The sequence below is a fragment of the Carassius carassius genome, chromosome 49 (genome assembly GCF_963082965.1).
Source record: "Carassius carassius chromosome 49, fCarCar2.1, whole genome shotgun sequence".
Taxonomy (NCBI): domain Eukaryota; kingdom Metazoa; phylum Chordata; class Actinopteri; order Cypriniformes; family Cyprinidae; genus Carassius; species Carassius carassius.
In genome coordinates this window covers 6,936,334-6,952,171 of record NC_081803.1, presented here as the reverse complement: position 1 = coordinate 6,952,171, position 15,838 = coordinate 6,936,334, and the positions used below count along the sequence as shown (strand labels likewise).

At 41.7% G+C, this 15,838-nt stretch overlaps 3 protein-coding genes across 3 annotated transcripts; all 3 read right to left on the bottom strand.

The window, feature by feature from the left end:
• Nucleotides 1–1,923: 1,923 nt before the first annotated feature.
• Nucleotides 1,924–3,977, bottom strand: LOC132132720 (mucin-19-like). The gene has a single exon (XM_059545216.1). It carries the CDS (start codon nucleotides 3,975–3,977, stop codon nucleotides 1,932–1,934), a length of 2,046 nt encoding a protein of 681 aa, XP_059401199.1. The 3' UTR covers nucleotides 1,924–1,931.
• A 107-nt stretch (nucleotides 3,978–4,084) lies between these two features.
• Nucleotides 4,085–4,916, bottom strand: LOC132132721 (uncharacterized). The gene is made up of 2 exons (XM_059545217.1): nucleotides 4,790–4,916; nucleotides 4,085–4,710 (listed from the first exon to the last, which is right to left on the bottom strand). The coding sequence occupies exons 1-2, from the start codon at nucleotides 4,807–4,809 to the stop codon at nucleotides 4,086–4,088; spliced, it is 645 nt and encodes a 214-aa protein (XP_059401200.1). The 5' UTR covers nucleotides 4,810–4,916; the 3' UTR covers nucleotide 4,085.
• Nucleotides 4,917–11,896: 6,980 nt separating this feature from the next.
• On the bottom strand, nucleotides 11,897–14,856 carry LOC132132407 (mucin-12-like). Its single transcript, XM_059544772.1, has 2 exons — nucleotides 14,760–14,856; nucleotides 11,897–14,680 (listed from the first exon to the last, which is right to left on the bottom strand). The coding sequence occupies exons 1-2, from the start codon at nucleotides 14,777–14,779 to the stop codon at nucleotides 11,905–11,907; spliced, it is 2,796 nt and encodes a 931-aa protein (XP_059400755.1). The 5' UTR covers nucleotides 14,780–14,856; the 3' UTR covers nucleotides 11,897–11,904.
• Nucleotides 14,857–15,838: the final 982 nt, after the last annotated feature.

The window sequence follows — 15,838 nt, the reverse complement described above, 5'->3', positions numbered from 1 at the left end:
AAAACAAAGGGAGTGTTGTCCGGGCTTGTATAAACAACTGTGTGTTGCACCATCGGTCATTCATTGTGGAAATTTTGGCACCCTTACATGTGATGTCAAATACTTCTGCAGATTAGTATTACTATAGAATTTTAAAAATTCCACACATCTCTTTGTTCTTGTCAACAGGATCTTTTCCATGAGAAGCACTGAATGAAAAGGCATCTCACAAGGTAGCCTAAATAAGAGGGTGGCATTTAGTTGAGAAGACTAATGAAAATACTAACATCAGGTCTTTTAAAGGTTTGCTTAAATAACCACAAAATATCAATTTGGTTTTTGAGAAACTAATGTTGAAGCAACATTTGAAGTCAAAGTCAAAGTCACCTTTATTTATATAGCGCTTTAAACAAAATACATTGCGTCAAAGCAACTGAACAACATTCATTAGGAAAACAGTGTCAATAATGCAAAAATGATAGTTAAAGGCAGTTCATCATTGGATTCAGTTATGTCATATCTGTTCGGTTAAATAGTGTCTGTGCATTTATTTGCAATCAAGTCAACGATATCGCTGTAGATGAAGTGTCCCCAACTAAGCAAGCCAGAGGCGACAGCGGCAAGGAACCGAAACTCCATCGGTGACAGAATGGAGAAAAAAAACCTTGGGAGAAACCAGGCTCAGTTGGGGGGCCAGTTCTCCTCTGACCAGACGAAACCAGTAGTTCAATTCCAGGCTGCAGCAAAGTCAGATTGTGCAGAAGAATCATCTGTTTCCTGTGGTCTTGTCCTGGTGCTTCTCTGAGACAAGTTCTTTACAGGGGATCTGTATCTGGGGCTCTAGTTGTCCTGGTCTCCACTGTCTTTCAGGGATGTAGAGGTCCTTTCTAGGTGCTGATCCAGCATCTGGTCTGGATACGTACTGGATCCGGGTGACTGCAGTGACCCTCTGATCTGGATACAGACTGGATCTGGTGGCCACGGTGACCTCGGAACAAGAGAGAAACAGACAAATATTAGCGTAGATGCCATTCTTCTAATGATGTAGCAAGTACATAGGGTGTTATGGGAAGGGTTTCCGGTTCCGGTTTACCTAATTAATGCAGCCTAAAAATCCTTTAACGGATATGGATAATAAAAGCATATTAGTATGTTATGTGTATGCCAGGTTAAAGAGATGGGTCTTTAATCTAGATTTAAACTGCAAGAGTGTGTCTGCCTCCCGAACAATGTTAGGTAGGTTATTCCAGAGTTTGGGCGCCAAATAGGAAAAGGATTTGCAGCCTGCAGTTGATTTTGATATTCTAGGTATTATCAAATTGCCTGAGTTGAGAACGTAGCGGACGTAGAGGATTATAAATGTAAAATAGAGGATTATAATGTAAAAAAAAAAAAAAAAAAAAAAAAAAAAAAATTACCCAGGGCTAATTCTTGACAGACTTTGTCTGACAAAAGGCTATCATTCGTGAGTCAATGTTGCAGAGCCAGTAACCACCGATTAACAAGTGGTTAATCGGTGTCTCAATGGAGACTGGTGTCTGATGGTTTTAAAGCCTTGATACAATTCTGTACATTTGCTTCAACGGTTTCAGCGAATCATCAAGTCGCACTCTACCAATCACCAGTAAATCCTGGTGGGTAGAGACCACCCACTGAGATACAGCGTCACTCACAAGCAATAGATTTAGATCGAAAAAATAAATAAAAACCCAACCCACACAGCTTAGATTGCAACTTTTATTGGGGTTTCAGTTCTGAAGTCTGCGACACTTGCATCATAGCGGTTTACCAGCGCAGCCTTTGGAGGAAGAGAAACTACTTCGGTGAACTCTGTGCAGTACCAGGACCAGCAACAGCTTGGGGTAAGGACCGGGATACACTTGCATAGGACTGAGACCCAGGAGCAAAAAAAAAAAAAAAAATAATAAAAATCCCCCATCACTTGTGGTATCTTAAGGCTGAGATGATCCACCAGAAGCAGTGCTTCTCTGCAGGATAGCAGTAGAGGACCCTGCCTGGGTACCAGAGCTGCCTGCGAAATTAGAGGCAAGCTTTTTCTGAGAGCCCTGAATAGTAGATTGACTGGAAACACCTTGAGATGGGGATAATGCACATGGACATGAGTGAGAAACAGGGGCAAATTGACTAGCAGTACCTGGAGGCTCTGGTGATCCATCATAAGTTATACCTCCTTGCAGGCTAAAGGGACTAGAGAACCCTGCCTGGGTGCTAGGATTGCCCATGAAGGTAAAGGAAAGCTGCTTCAGAGAACCCAGAATAGTAGATAGACCAGCTTGGGGTGAGGACAGTGATAAACCTGGATACGAGGATGGATACCCAGGGAAAAACTGGCTAGCAGTATCTTGAGGCTGATGTAATCCACCAGAAGCAGTGCTTCCCTGAAGAGTGAAGCTGGATGGTCCTGCCTCAGTGCCAGAGGTGCCCATATAGGTAGAGGCATGTTGCTTAAGAAAACCCGGAAATGTAACTGGACCAGCTTGGGGTGAAGAGAATGATAAATCTGGATATGAGGATGGAGATCCAGGAGCAAACTGGTTAGTTGTACCTGGAGACTGCAGCGAACCACTGTAAGAGCTGGTCATTTCTTGCGAGGCAAAATCTGCTGAGGCCCCAATCTGAGCCCCAGAGCCTCCCTGGTAGGCAGATGTAAACTGCTTCTGAGAACCCAGAGTAGTAGATAGACCAGCTTGGGGTAAGGACAGTGATAAACTTGCATAGGACGGAGACCCAGAGGCAGACTGACTTGCAGCAGCTTGAGGCTGATGTGATCCACCAGAAGCAGTGCTTCCCTGCAGGATAAAAGGGGTTGAAGACCCCGTTTGGGTATCTGGGCTGCCCATGAAGGAAAAGGTAAGCTGCTTCAGAGAACCCGGAACAGTAGATGAACCAGTTTGGGTTGAGGACAGTGATGAACCTGGATATGAGGTTGGAGACCCAGGGGAAAACAGGCTAGCAGGACCTTGAGGCTGAGGTAATCCATCAGAAGCAGTGCTTCCCTGCAGAGTGAAGCTGGATGATCCTGCCTGGGTGCCAGAGCTGCCCATATAGGTCGAGGAATGTTGCTTCCGAGAACCCTGACCAGTAGAAGATGGACCAGCTTGGGATGAGGACAGTGATACACTTGTATAGGAGGATGGAGACTTGAAGGCAGACGGACTTGCTGTATTTTGAGGATGATGTGATGCACCAGAAGCAGTGCTTCCATGCAGGATAAATGGAGTTGAGGATCCTGCCTGGGTGCCAGAGCTACCAGTGTAAGTAGAGGTAAGCTGCTTCCCGGAAGCCGGAACAGTAGAAGATGTACCAACTTTGGGTAAGGAGAGTGAAGCACTTGCATATGGGGAAGCCCCAGGAGCAAACTGACTTGTGGTACCTTGAGACGGGACAGAACCAGCGTTAGAGCTGCTCATTCCCTGCGAGGCAAGACCAGTAGATGCCCCAAACTGAGCCCCAGAGTTATATTGCTTACGGGAACTCAAGACACTTCCAGCTAGTCCACCAGTGCTGTGGGGTGAGGCAAAGGGCTTGGAGTGGCCAAGAGCATATGGACTAGAGGTGGCTTGAGACTGTGGAAGAAACCCCCTGTAATACTTCCCTCCCAGAGATGTAAACTGACCAGAAGCTCCCATTTGAGACAGAGAACCAGCCTGTGAAACTGCTCTATAGGAAGACCTGCTGTTTGTGGTAGCTTGAGCTGCAGACATTGGAGCACTTGCATATTTTGTAGGGGACATGGGAGAATACTGACCCAGAGTGCCAGGAGACTTGTGAGATAAACTAACAGAGCTACTACCTCCTTGCACAGGGATAATGTATCTGGAAGTTGCAGACCTGCTCTGGGTGCTTGATGAAGACAAACTGGGTGAACTCTGAACATTTGTAGACTGGCTAGAAACCCCCAGGGGTAAAGAATCAAGCTTTTTAGCCATAAAGGATCCTGGAGTATACGGACTAGAGGTACTGAGAGACTGCAACATACCACTGTAATAGCCACTCCCTACTCGTTTGGGGACCGAATTTGCAGACAACTTAGCCCCAGAGTTGCCATGAGAATTGGCAGAGCCATGAGACTGGCTAGATAAGCTTCAGTAAGAAACAGTGCCCAGAGTGTACAGCGGTGTAGCATCATCTGTTGACTTTGAACTGCTCTGAGGTTTAACCATATGTAAACTAGGGGAGCTTTGACTATTAGTAGACTGGCTAGATACCACCAAGGGCTGAAACTGACTGGACATCTCTGGATATCTCTCCAAACTTAATCCATCAGCAACACCTGGAATGGTTGATCCAGAGGATACCAAATAGCTTGAAGGCTGTTGATTCAGGGGCAGAGGCAAGGTAGTGGAGACAGAGCTGCTTGACGCAGTTTGGGCATGGGACGTTGACCGATGATGGATGCTGGAACCACCTTTCACAAACTGAAGTGGATTCAACTTTGACTTGCTTTTCAGGGTTTTTTTAGGGAACAAACTGGAGCCCACTTCTTCAATAGGCAAACTCCCAGTCACATGGACCTCTGACATGGAAGACTGGACTGCAGGAGGTGAGAAAGCATCAGAAGGCTGACCCCACCCATGATTGGAATTGGAATGTGTCCCACATGTCCCACTAAATGCACATTCCTTGAAATTGCTGGGGGGAGGGGGGTAGCCATATTTAAATCCATCAGCATTCCTCCAAAACAACAAGAAGATTACTGGCAAGGGCAACCTGCAAAAATAAAAATAGAAGATAAGTATTGCAAATGTGTGCAGTCATTCACAAACACAGACTGAATTAACAAACTCACCCTGTCCACCTTTGATCCATGACAAATAAAAAAATACTCCAATTACCCAATATTCACGTTTTCAAACCACCACACAAAATAAAAACATTCAAGCATATATGCAGTTAGAGGTAAGTGTATTTTAAAGGTGTTCACCAATCCAATAAGAGATAATTACTAATTATATGAAATACTGTTCACCTGGAAAACTGGTCTTAGAAGATAATTGATGCTTGCTTTGTGAAGGCTCTGATACCCTCTGCCGTTTAAAATTTTTAAAGCACTTAATTAATCCCAGAACATTACTTTCACAGTGTATGATATCCTTATACAAATATACCACATCATATTACATAAAAAATATAAGTATATTACTTCTATCAAACTAATTTTGATATTAACATCATTAGTTTGCAATGAATTATACCTTTTTTGTTCATTTTTTTATTTGGATATTATGTTTACTTGTTTACTTTTTTTGCTCAGTACTTTCTTTTGCAAATATGTGGCATGGATTCGCAGAGCTAAATTATGTGGAGATTAAAAACAGTCCATTACCTTTTGTTATTGTCTGTTGCCCCATCCACACAGATATGCATTAAGCTGTATACGTAAACATTTTGTATCACCTAATAATGGCAAGGCAGCAAAGCACACTCCAAAGTGCTTTAATAGCAACCTGACAAAGTCAACAAACAACCAGTGTTCATACTGCGAGATTTTAATACTTTTTCGTTAAGAGAGAGTCTTCCAAATCTGTAGCAATATATTGATAGCTCAACCATTTTCTCATGCACATCGGATCTGTGTTATGGTAACATTGAGGATAGGGCATTATGTAGAGCACACACTGGCAGATTGGTTCATAAGGTGATCCATTTACTTCCAAAATACAGATAACATGTTAGAAATGAGAAACCGTTAGAAAAGAAAATCCTTGTTTTGAGCAAGGATAAAGTGGACATGTTACAGGATTCTTTTTGCACTATAAACTGGGATATGTTTTTTGATTTATGCAGAGATCCTCATGAGTTATCAGACTGTATTAACCCTTGTGCATTGTTCAAATTCTCTACCCTTTCGTTATGTTCGGGATTAAAACATCCACTCCATTAAACTGCTGTAAAAATGTATCAGATAAATATTTTTTTTTCAATTTTTTTTTTTTTGCATAAATCTATTAATCAACCTCAGTCCTGATCAAAACTATGAAATGTTTTATTTTTAAATCCTAGATTTTAACTCTTTAATTGCCAAGTTCATAAATGATGTCACTGATTTGGGGGGGGGGGGGGGACAAACAAAATGACATATTTGCAATATAAAAGTAATTGTGGCTGGATTTTTTTTTTTTTTTACCTTTTATCACAGTCTTGGGCATGTCAAAGATTAGTAACTACATTGGCTTTGATGCATTTTTAGTTTTTGTGCAGCATTAGATTATTTTTTTCTCCCTCATTTGTTGTTGGTGGCTGTTTTTGCCCCATTGACTTCCATTATAATGACAATTTTTTGATTGCAAAGCCATGTCACCAAATAATCATGCATTCTTGATTGTTTGTGGTTTTCCCTGTTGGGAAGAGGGAATTTGTTTTATTTTTACAGTTGATCACTAGGTGGGACCATTATCCCTTTAGATAGGCCTGTGGAAAAAAAGCTTAGTTTCTGACTTGTATATGAAGCTATATGGAGTATAACAGCATATTATATTGTGTGTGTATGTGTGTGTGTGTGTGTGAGAGAGAGAGAGAGAGAGAGTGTATGTGAGAAAGACCTTTGCGCAATTACCTTGATATCTTTGAGAAAATCAAAATGTACACCTCAGCTCTCAGAACTACATGGAGTAAACAAAAGTGTATTTATGCACCTGCTGCCTTTTAATGGTGGTGATAAGTATAGACTAAACAAAAGCAAAGTACGTGGATTTAAACACTTGCATGCCATCCTGCCAGTTCTGGGCAGTAGCGTCGCTACAAGCAGCGAAGCTACTAGTTTAACTACATTCCTCAGTAGCGTGGTCGTAGCTTCGCTGCTTTCTGAATCAAATAGCTTTTCTGTAGCGAAGCTCTTTTTTTTTACCAAGTAGCGCAGTAGCTTCCACACAAGCTACATTTTCGCAAGCATTTCTGAAGCTCAAACTCAAATCGGGAAATACAACTGCTAAGATCACTGATCCTGGATCGGTAAGTGACGCGACGCCGCCACTTCATCTTGTTCTTGTTTACGGTGGATAGCAACCAACCAGCTTCATGATGCATTACCGCCACCTTCTGCCCCGGACGGTACCACTCCTTGGCCAGTCGGGCAAAAAATTACTTGATGAAATGATGGCAGTGGGTGAGGTCGGACAACAGTTGATCCCGAGGAGCGAGTCGACCGTGGCCGTACCTCGACAAGTAGTACATGACACTGATTCCCAAATAGCCTATACAACGATCGCAATTCAGTCTTCAATCACAAACTAAGCACTTTCTAGCTATCTTTTTTTCTATCTGTTGGTAGAAAAAAAGCGTTTTCCCTTGTTAAGAAAATCACATTTCATATATATATATTGTAAACAAAGGGGAAAATAGCACATCGTGCTAAATTAAGAATTTGTGAATTTAAAAACCCCATTAAAGTTTGATTTAAATCACTGATATGATTATATTACTTAATTATAATTTAAATGTAATCAAGATTATATTTTCACATAATGTTCTTTAGGATTATTTAATGTAGAAAACAGTAAATCAGAAAATAAATCAATTTAGCTGGGTTTCCAAAGACATTCACATTGCATTTTGTTCTGCAAAGGCCTATATTAAGCATGCCCATGCAAACAGGTGCGTACACATACTTGTGTGTACATTATTACGTGAATTACATGTATTTTGATTGTTTTTGTTGCCAAATTGATAAGGAACACAATACACAATTGAACTAAACAATTACACCTGCCTATCTGTTTGACTGACAGTTTTGAGCACTGAGATAGCATTGACTTGTAATAAAACGTGTTCAACATAAAAATTTAATTTTAAAAGTAGAAAGCTTAGATGTAGCAAGCTACTGTTGATGTAGCTAAGCTTGCTACATTTCCCAGGGGGTAGCTTCAGTGTAGTGAAGCTTCATTTACTGTAGAGTAACTGGTAGCTTAGCTCACTACATTTTCCAAGTAGCTTGCCCAACACTGCATCCTTCTGGTCATTTGATGGTGAGAAGACCAGCAAGCAACACGAGGAAGGGCTTGACTTGTACCAAAGTTTTAGAAATGATTATGCAGCTTGACCCCTCCAGCGAGCTGCAGCTTATTTGAAGTTGGTATTACATTTTGGTTCATAATACATTATGTTCATATAATTGATGCAAAGTAGATTTTTTTACAGGATTTTAAGGTTTTAAACTGGCTTTACCATCAAGAAAAGACAAGCATTTCACACATAGGCCATCCATACTTTTCACCATCAAAAGGCAGCAGGTGCATAAACACATTTCTTTTTTTATTGTTTACTCCATGTAGTTCTGAGAGCTGAGGTGCATATTCTGATTTTTTCAGATACATCAAGGTAAGTGCACAAAGATCTCTCTCTCACACTCTCTCTCTCTCTCTCTCTCACACACACACACACACTATAATTTGCTGTTATACTCCATATAACTCCATATAGAAGTCAGAAACTTTTTGCACAGGTCTATCTAAAGGGTCAATGGTCCCACCTAGTGATCAACTGTAAACAAATAACAAATGTTACCTCTTCCCAACAGGGAAAACCACCAACAATCAAGAATCTCACACACACAAACAATATAATTTGCTTTTATACTCCATATAACTCCATATACAACCCAGAAACTAAGGTTATTTTTTTGCACATCTCTATCTAAAGGGTAAATGGTCCCACCTAGTGATCAACTGTAAAAAATAATAAATGTTACCTCTTCCCAACAGGGAAAACCACCAACAATCAAGAATCTCACACACACACAAACAATATAATTTGCTGTTATACTCCATATAACTCCATATACAAGCCAGAAACTAAGGCTTTTTTTGCACAGGCTTATCTAAAGGGTTAATGGTCCCACCTAGTGATCAACTGAAAAAATAAAAATTGTTTACCCTCTTCCCGAAAGGGAAAACCACAAACAATCAAGAATACATGATTATATGGTTTCATGGCTTTGCAATCAAATAATTTTGTGTGTTTTTTTCCCAAATCAGTGACATCATTTATGAACTTGGTAATTAAAGAGATAAAATCTTGGATTTTTTTTTTTAACATTTGGTAAATTTTTTAAAATAGATTTATGCAAAACAATTTAATATTTTATCTGATCCATTTTTACAGCAGTTTAATTTAGTGGATGTTTTCATTCACGAACATAATGAAAGGGTAGTGAATTTGCCCACAGTGTATTGTTACGTTTTTAAAAAAATTCTAAGCATTTTCCCAAAATATGTGTTAAAATAAGATTTGTCACCAAAAATTATTCCATTAGCTCATACACAGAGAACGTTGTGGCCAAAATAAGACTCAACTTTACCCCCTAGTGGACGAAAACGTCCCCAACAACGCATAAGGGTTAAATGACTTTTTACATTAAAGGGGTCATATGAACATTATTTTGCATATTTGGTGTAATGAAATGTGTTTATGTGGTTAAAAAAAAAATTCATTATTTTCCACATACTGTACATTTTTGTTTCTCCACTATGCCTTCTGAAACACGTAAATTTTTACAAGGCTCATCAGTCTGAAAAGCAAGACGCTGTGATTGGCCAGCTATCCAGTGTGTTGTGATTGGCCGAATACCTCAAGTGTGTGATGGAAATGTTACACCCCTTAACATATTGTGATCCCCTGTCTGGCTGGACCGACGAGACATAAACATAAAACCCATTATAAACGTCATATAAACATGATTTCTAGTCGTGTCCTCTTTTGCAAGGCCAAACAAAATAGTCTTGCTTTCTCAACGAAACAGCGTCACACAACGCAGCTTTGAGTGAGCGGAGACCAGAGGCCTAGAGTGAGTGGAGGCCACCTTGAGTGAGCAGAAGAGCATGTGAGCAGAGCACGCTCCAATACCACTCACACCATGGGTCTAGGGCAAACACAGATCCAACCAGAATTCACCTGTGCCTTTAACAATTAACAAAACTGTCAGCATACACTTTAAGAAACTTTGTTGTGAAGGAGGGAGGGAGTTCGTGAAATATTTCCAAAAGCAAACTGACAGGTCATACAGGTACACAATTCCTGTCAAAAAACTAGATGATAAAAATGTTGAACATGAACAGGAAATGTGGTGATACGATTTCATTAAGTAAGGATTTGTATTTTAATCTAGAAAGACACATCACGCGGAAACATGACAATGTGCTGCGCGAAAATGGGGAAACCAAAGAAAAACGTGAGCATTGTGAATATGGTTGAAATAGGGAATATGGGCTGATAATTCATTAAATAAGTTTTGTCATACGAATATTTAAATGTAGTCTTTTTTATTTAATATTTTATTTAATAGAGAAAGAGATCCATCTGTGATCCCCACGAGCTCATTCTCCTCCGTGCCTCGGCAACGGCGGGTTCTGAGCCGCGGGATCCAGATGGCTGTCCCTCTTTCCTCGAAAAGAGAGACAAACGAGAGCAGAGCTTTCTCACAGAAAAGCGCTCTCGCAGTGCACGCAGATCGCCCCCTCAAGGACATCGCGCGCATGCTCTTCGCACAGACAAGAGACGCAAAGAGTGTGTGTGTCATCGGGTGTCAGATAACGCTGACATGGATGCACACACTGTCTAAACGCCTTGCTAGTGGAAGCCATGATGATAACAATAATAGATCGCTCTTACCGTTTCGGTCGTTTCTCAGATGCACGCTTCAAACAAAACAGTCAATGAAGATGAAGAAGATAAAGTGACGGGTCCTACAGGCGCGTATTTATAGTCGCGCTGGTAGTGACGTCAGAGGCTGTCGCCGGCCAACACGTTGGCGTTTTTCAAAGTATGCTTCAGACACGGGTCACGACGAGGTGTTCCCCATAGTGTCCCCTCAGAGGACGCAGTTCGAAGTTCCCTTGACAGGGAACTTTATTTTGACAGCCATGAGGCCATTAGAGCTGGTGTGTCTGCATGTATTATGATGGTACAGTAGTTTTGTCAGATTAAATGTTGAAATGCTAATGAAGTGACACTCAGAGCAGCTGGGGATGAAATTTGTGTATTCATATCATAGTGAGACGACATAGGCTGAAAACAAAGGGAGTGTTGTCCGGGCTTGTATAAACAACTGTGCGTTGCACCATTGCCATTCATTTATTCATTGTGGAAATTGTGGCACCCTTACATGTGATGTCAAATACTTCTGCAGATTAGTATTACTATAGAATTTAAAAAATTCCACACATCTCTTTGTTCTTGTCAACAGGATCTTTCTCCATGAAAAGCACTGAATTAAAAAAGGCATCTCAAGGTAGCCTAAATAAGAGGGTGGCATTTAGTTGAGAAGACTAATGAAAACACTAACATCAGGTCTTTTAAAGGTTTGCTTAAATAACCACAAAATATCAATTTGGTTTTTGAGAAACTAATGTTGAAGCAACATTTGAAAAAAAAAAAAATTACCCAGGGCTAATTTTTGACAGACTTCGTTTTACAGAAGGATATCATTCGTAAGTCAATGTTGCAGAGCAACACAAGTTGTTAATCGGTGTCTCAATGGAGACTGGTGTCTGATGGTTTTAAAGCCTTGATACAATTCTGTACATTTGCTTCAACGGTTTCAGTGATTCATCAAGTCGCACTCTACCAATCACCAGTAAATCCTGGTGGGTAGAGACCACCCACTGAGATACAGCGTCACTCACAAGCAATAGATTTAGATCGAAAAAATAAATAAAAACCCAACCCACACAGCTTAGATTGCAACTTTTATTGGGGTTTCAGTTCTGAAGTCTGCGACACTTGCATCATAGCAGTTTACCAGCGCAGCCTTTGGAGGAAGAGAAACTACTTCGGTGAACTCTGTGCAGTACCAGGACCAGCAACAGCTTGGGGTAAGGACCGGGATACACTGGCATAGGACTGAGACCCAGGAGCAAAAAAAAAATAATAATAATAATAATAATAAAATCCCCCATCACTTGTGGTATCTTAAGGCTGAGATGATCCACCAGAAGCAGTGCTTCTCTGCAGGATAGCAGTAGAGGACCCTGCCTGGGTACCAGAGCTGCCTGCGAAATTAGAGGCAAGCTTTTTCTGAGAGCCCTGAATAGTAGATTGACTGGAAACACCTTGAGATGGGGATAATGCACATGGACATGAGTGAGAAACAGGGGCAAATTGACTCGCAGTACCTGGAGGCTCTGGTGATCCATCATAAGAGATACTTCCTTGCAGGCTAAAGGGACTAGAGAACCCTGCTTGGGTGCTAGGGTTGCCCATTAAGGTAAAGGAAAGCTGCTTAAGAGAACCCAGAATAGTAGATAGACCAGCTTGGGGCGAGGACAGTGATAAACCTGGATACGAGGACGGATACCCAGGGAAAAACTGGCTAGCAGTATCTTGAGACTGATGTAATCCACCAGAAGCAGTGCTTCCCTGAAGAGTGAAGCTGGATGGTCCTGCCTCAGTGCCAGAGGTGCCAATATAGGGAGAGGCATGTTGCTTAAGAAAACCCAGAAATGTAACTGGACCAGCTTGGGGTGAAGAGAATGATAAATCTGTATAGGAGGATGGAGATTCAGGGGCAAACTGGTTAGTTGTACCTGGAGACTGCAGCGAACCACTGTAAGAGCTGGTCATTTCTTGCGAGGCAAAATCTGCTGAGGCCCCAATCTGAGCCCCAGAGCCTCCCTGGTAGGCAGAGGTAAACTGCTTCTGAGAACCCAGAGTAGTAGATGGACCAGCTTGGGATAAGGACAGTGATAAACTTGCATAGGACGGAGACCCAGGAGCAGACAAACTTGCAGCATCTGCAGGATGATGTTGTCCACCAGAAGCAGTGCTTCCCTGCAGGATAAAAGGGGTTGAGGACCCCGTTTGGGTATCTGGGCTGCCCATGAAGGAAAAGATAAGCTGCTTCAGAGAACCTGGAACAGTAGATGAACCAGTTTGGGTTGAGGACAGTGATGAACCTGGATATGAGGTTGGAGACCCAGGGGAAAACAGGCTAGCAGGACCTTGAGGCTGAGGTAATCCATCAGAAGCAGTGCTTCCCTGCAGAGTGAAGCTGGATGATCCTGCCTGGGTGCCAGAGCGGCCCATATATGTCGAGGAATGTTGCTTCCGAGAACCCTGACCAGTAGAAGATGGACCAGCTTGGGATGAGGACAGTGATACACTTGTATAGGAGGATGGAGACTTGAAGGCAGACGGACTTGCTGTATTTTGAGGATGATGTGATGCACCAGAAGCAGTGCTTCCATGCAGGATAAATGGAGTTGAGGATCCTGCCTGGGTGCCAGAGCTACCAGTGTAAGAGGGAAGCTGCTTCCCAGAAGCCGGAACAGTAGAAGATGGACCAGCTTTGGGTAAGGAGAGTGAAGCACTTGCATATGGGGAAGCCCCAGGGGCAAACGGACTTGTGGTACCTTGAGACGGGACAGGACCAGTGTTAGAGCTGCTCATTCCCTGCGAGGCAAGACCAGTAGATGCCCCAAACTGAGCCCCAGAGTTATATTGCTTACGGGAACTCAAGACACTTCCAGCTAGTCCACCAGTGCTGTGGGGTGAGGCAAAGGGCTTGGAGTGGCCAAGAGCATATGGACTAGAGGTGGCTTGAGACTGTGGAAGAAACCCCCTGTAATACTTCCCTACCAGAGATGTAAACTGACCAGAAGCTCCCATTTGAGACAGAGAACCAGCCTGTGAAACTGCTCTATAGGAAGACCTGCTGTTTGTGGTAGCTTGAGCTGCAGACATTGGAGCACTTGCATATTTTGTAGGGGACATGGGAGAATACTGACCCAGAGTGCCTGGAGACTTGGGAGATAAACTAACAGAGCTACTACCTCCTTGCACAGGGATAACGTATCTGGAAGTTGCAGACCTGCTCTGGGTGCTTGATGAAGACAAACTGGGTGAACTCTGAACATTTGTAGACTGGCTAGAAACCCCCAGGGGTAAAGAATCAAGCTTTTTAGCCATAAGGGATCCTGGAGTATACGGACTAGAGGTACTGAGAGACTGCAACATACCACTGTAATAGCCACTCCCTACTCGTTTGGGGACCAAATTTGCAGACAACTTAGCCCCAGAGTTGCCATGAGAATTGGCAGAGCCATGAGACTGGCTAGATAAGCTTCTGTAAGAAACACTGCCCCGAGTGTACAGAGGTGTAGCATCATCTGTTGACTTTGAACTGCTCTGAGGTTTAACCATATGTAAACTAGGGGAGCTTTGACTATTAGTAGACTGGCTAGATACCACCAAGGGCTGAAACTGACTGGACATCTCTGGATATCTCTCCAAACTTAATCCATCAGCAACACCTGGAATGGTTGATCCAGAGGATACCAAATAGCTTGAAGGCTGTTGATTCAGGGACAGAGGCAAGGTAGTGGAGACAGAGCTGCTTGACGCAGTTTGGGCATGGGACGTTGACCGATGATGGATGCTGGAACCACCTTTCACAAACTGAAGTGGATTCAACTTTGACTTGCTTTTCAGGGTTTTTTTAGGGAACAAACTGGAGCCCACTTCTTCAATAGGCAAACTCCCAGTCACATGGACCTCTGACATGGAAGACTGGACTGCAGGAGGTGAGAAAGCATCAGAAGGCTGACCCCACCCATGATTGGAATTGGAATGTGTCCCACAAGTCCCACTAAATGCACATTCCTTGAAATTGCTGGGGGGAGGGGGGTAGCCATATTTAAATCCATCAGCATTCCTCCAAAACAACAAGAAGATTACTGGCAAGGGCAACCTGCAAAAATAAAAATAGAAGATAAGTATTGCAAATGCGTGCAGTCATTCACAAACACAGACTGAATTAACAAACTCACCCTGTCCACCTTTGATCCATGACAAATAAAAAATACTCCAATTACCCAATGTTCACGTTTTCAAACCACCACACAAAATAAAAAAATTCAAGCATATACGCAGTTAGAGGTAAGTGTATTTTAAAGGTGTTCACCAATCCAATAAGAGATAATTACTAATTATATGAAATACTGTTCACCTGGAAAACTGGTCTTAGAAGATAATTGATGCTTGCTTTGTGAAGGCTCTGATACCCTCTGCCGTTTAAAATTTTTAAAGCAGCTAATTAATCCCAGAACATTACTTTCACAGTGTATGATATCCTTATACAAATATACCACATCATATTACATTAAAAATATAATTATATTACATTTATCAAACTAATTTTGATATTAACATCATTAGTTTGGAATGAATTATACCTTTTTTGTTCATTTTTTTATTTGGAAATTTTGTTTACTTGTTTACTTTTTTGCTCAGTACTTTCTTTTGCAAATATGTGGCATGGATTCGCAGAGCTAAATTATGTGGAGATTAAAAACAGTCCATTACCTTTTGTTATTGTCTGTTGCCCCATCCACACAGATATGAATTTAGCTGTATACGTAAACATTTTGTATCACCTAATAATGGCAAGGCAGCAAAGCACACTGCAAAGTGCTTTAATAGCAACCTGACAAAGTCAGCAAACAACCAGTATTCATACTGCGAGATTTTAATATTTTTTCGTTAAGAGAGAGTCTTCCAAATCTGTAGCAATATATTGATAGCTCAACCATTTTCTCATGCACATCGGATCTGTGTTATGGTAACATTGAGGATAGGGCATTATGTAGAGCACACACTGGCAGATTGGTTCATAAGGTGATCCATTTACTTCCAAAATACAGAAAACATGTTAGAAATGAGAAACCGTTAGAAAAGAAAATCCTTGTTTTGAGCAAGGATAAAGTGGACATGTTACAGGATTCTTTTTGCACTATAAACTGGGATATGTTCTTTGATTTATGCAGAGATCATCACGAGTTATCAGACTGTATTAACCCTTGTGCATTGTTCAAATTCTCTACCCTTTCATTATGTTCGGGATTAAAAC

Coding starts and splice junctions, on each gene's coding strand:
- LOC132132720 (XM_059545216.1), bottom strand. CDS start 3,977: ATGTTGCAGTCTCTCAGTACCTCTAGTCCGTATACTCCAGGATCCTTT.
- LOC132132721 (XM_059545217.1), bottom strand. CDS start 4,809: ATGGATCAAAGGTGGACAGG. Junction 4,711..4,789: donor ATGGATCAAAGGTGGACAGG/GTGAGTTTGTTA, acceptor TTATTTTTGCAG/GTTGCCCTTGCCAGTAATCT.
- LOC132132407 (XM_059544772.1), bottom strand. CDS start 14,779: ATGGATCAAAGGTGGACAGG. Junction 14,681..14,759: donor ATGGATCAAAGGTGGACAGG/GTGAGTTTGTTA, acceptor TTATTTTTGCAG/GTTGCCCTTGCCAGTAATCT.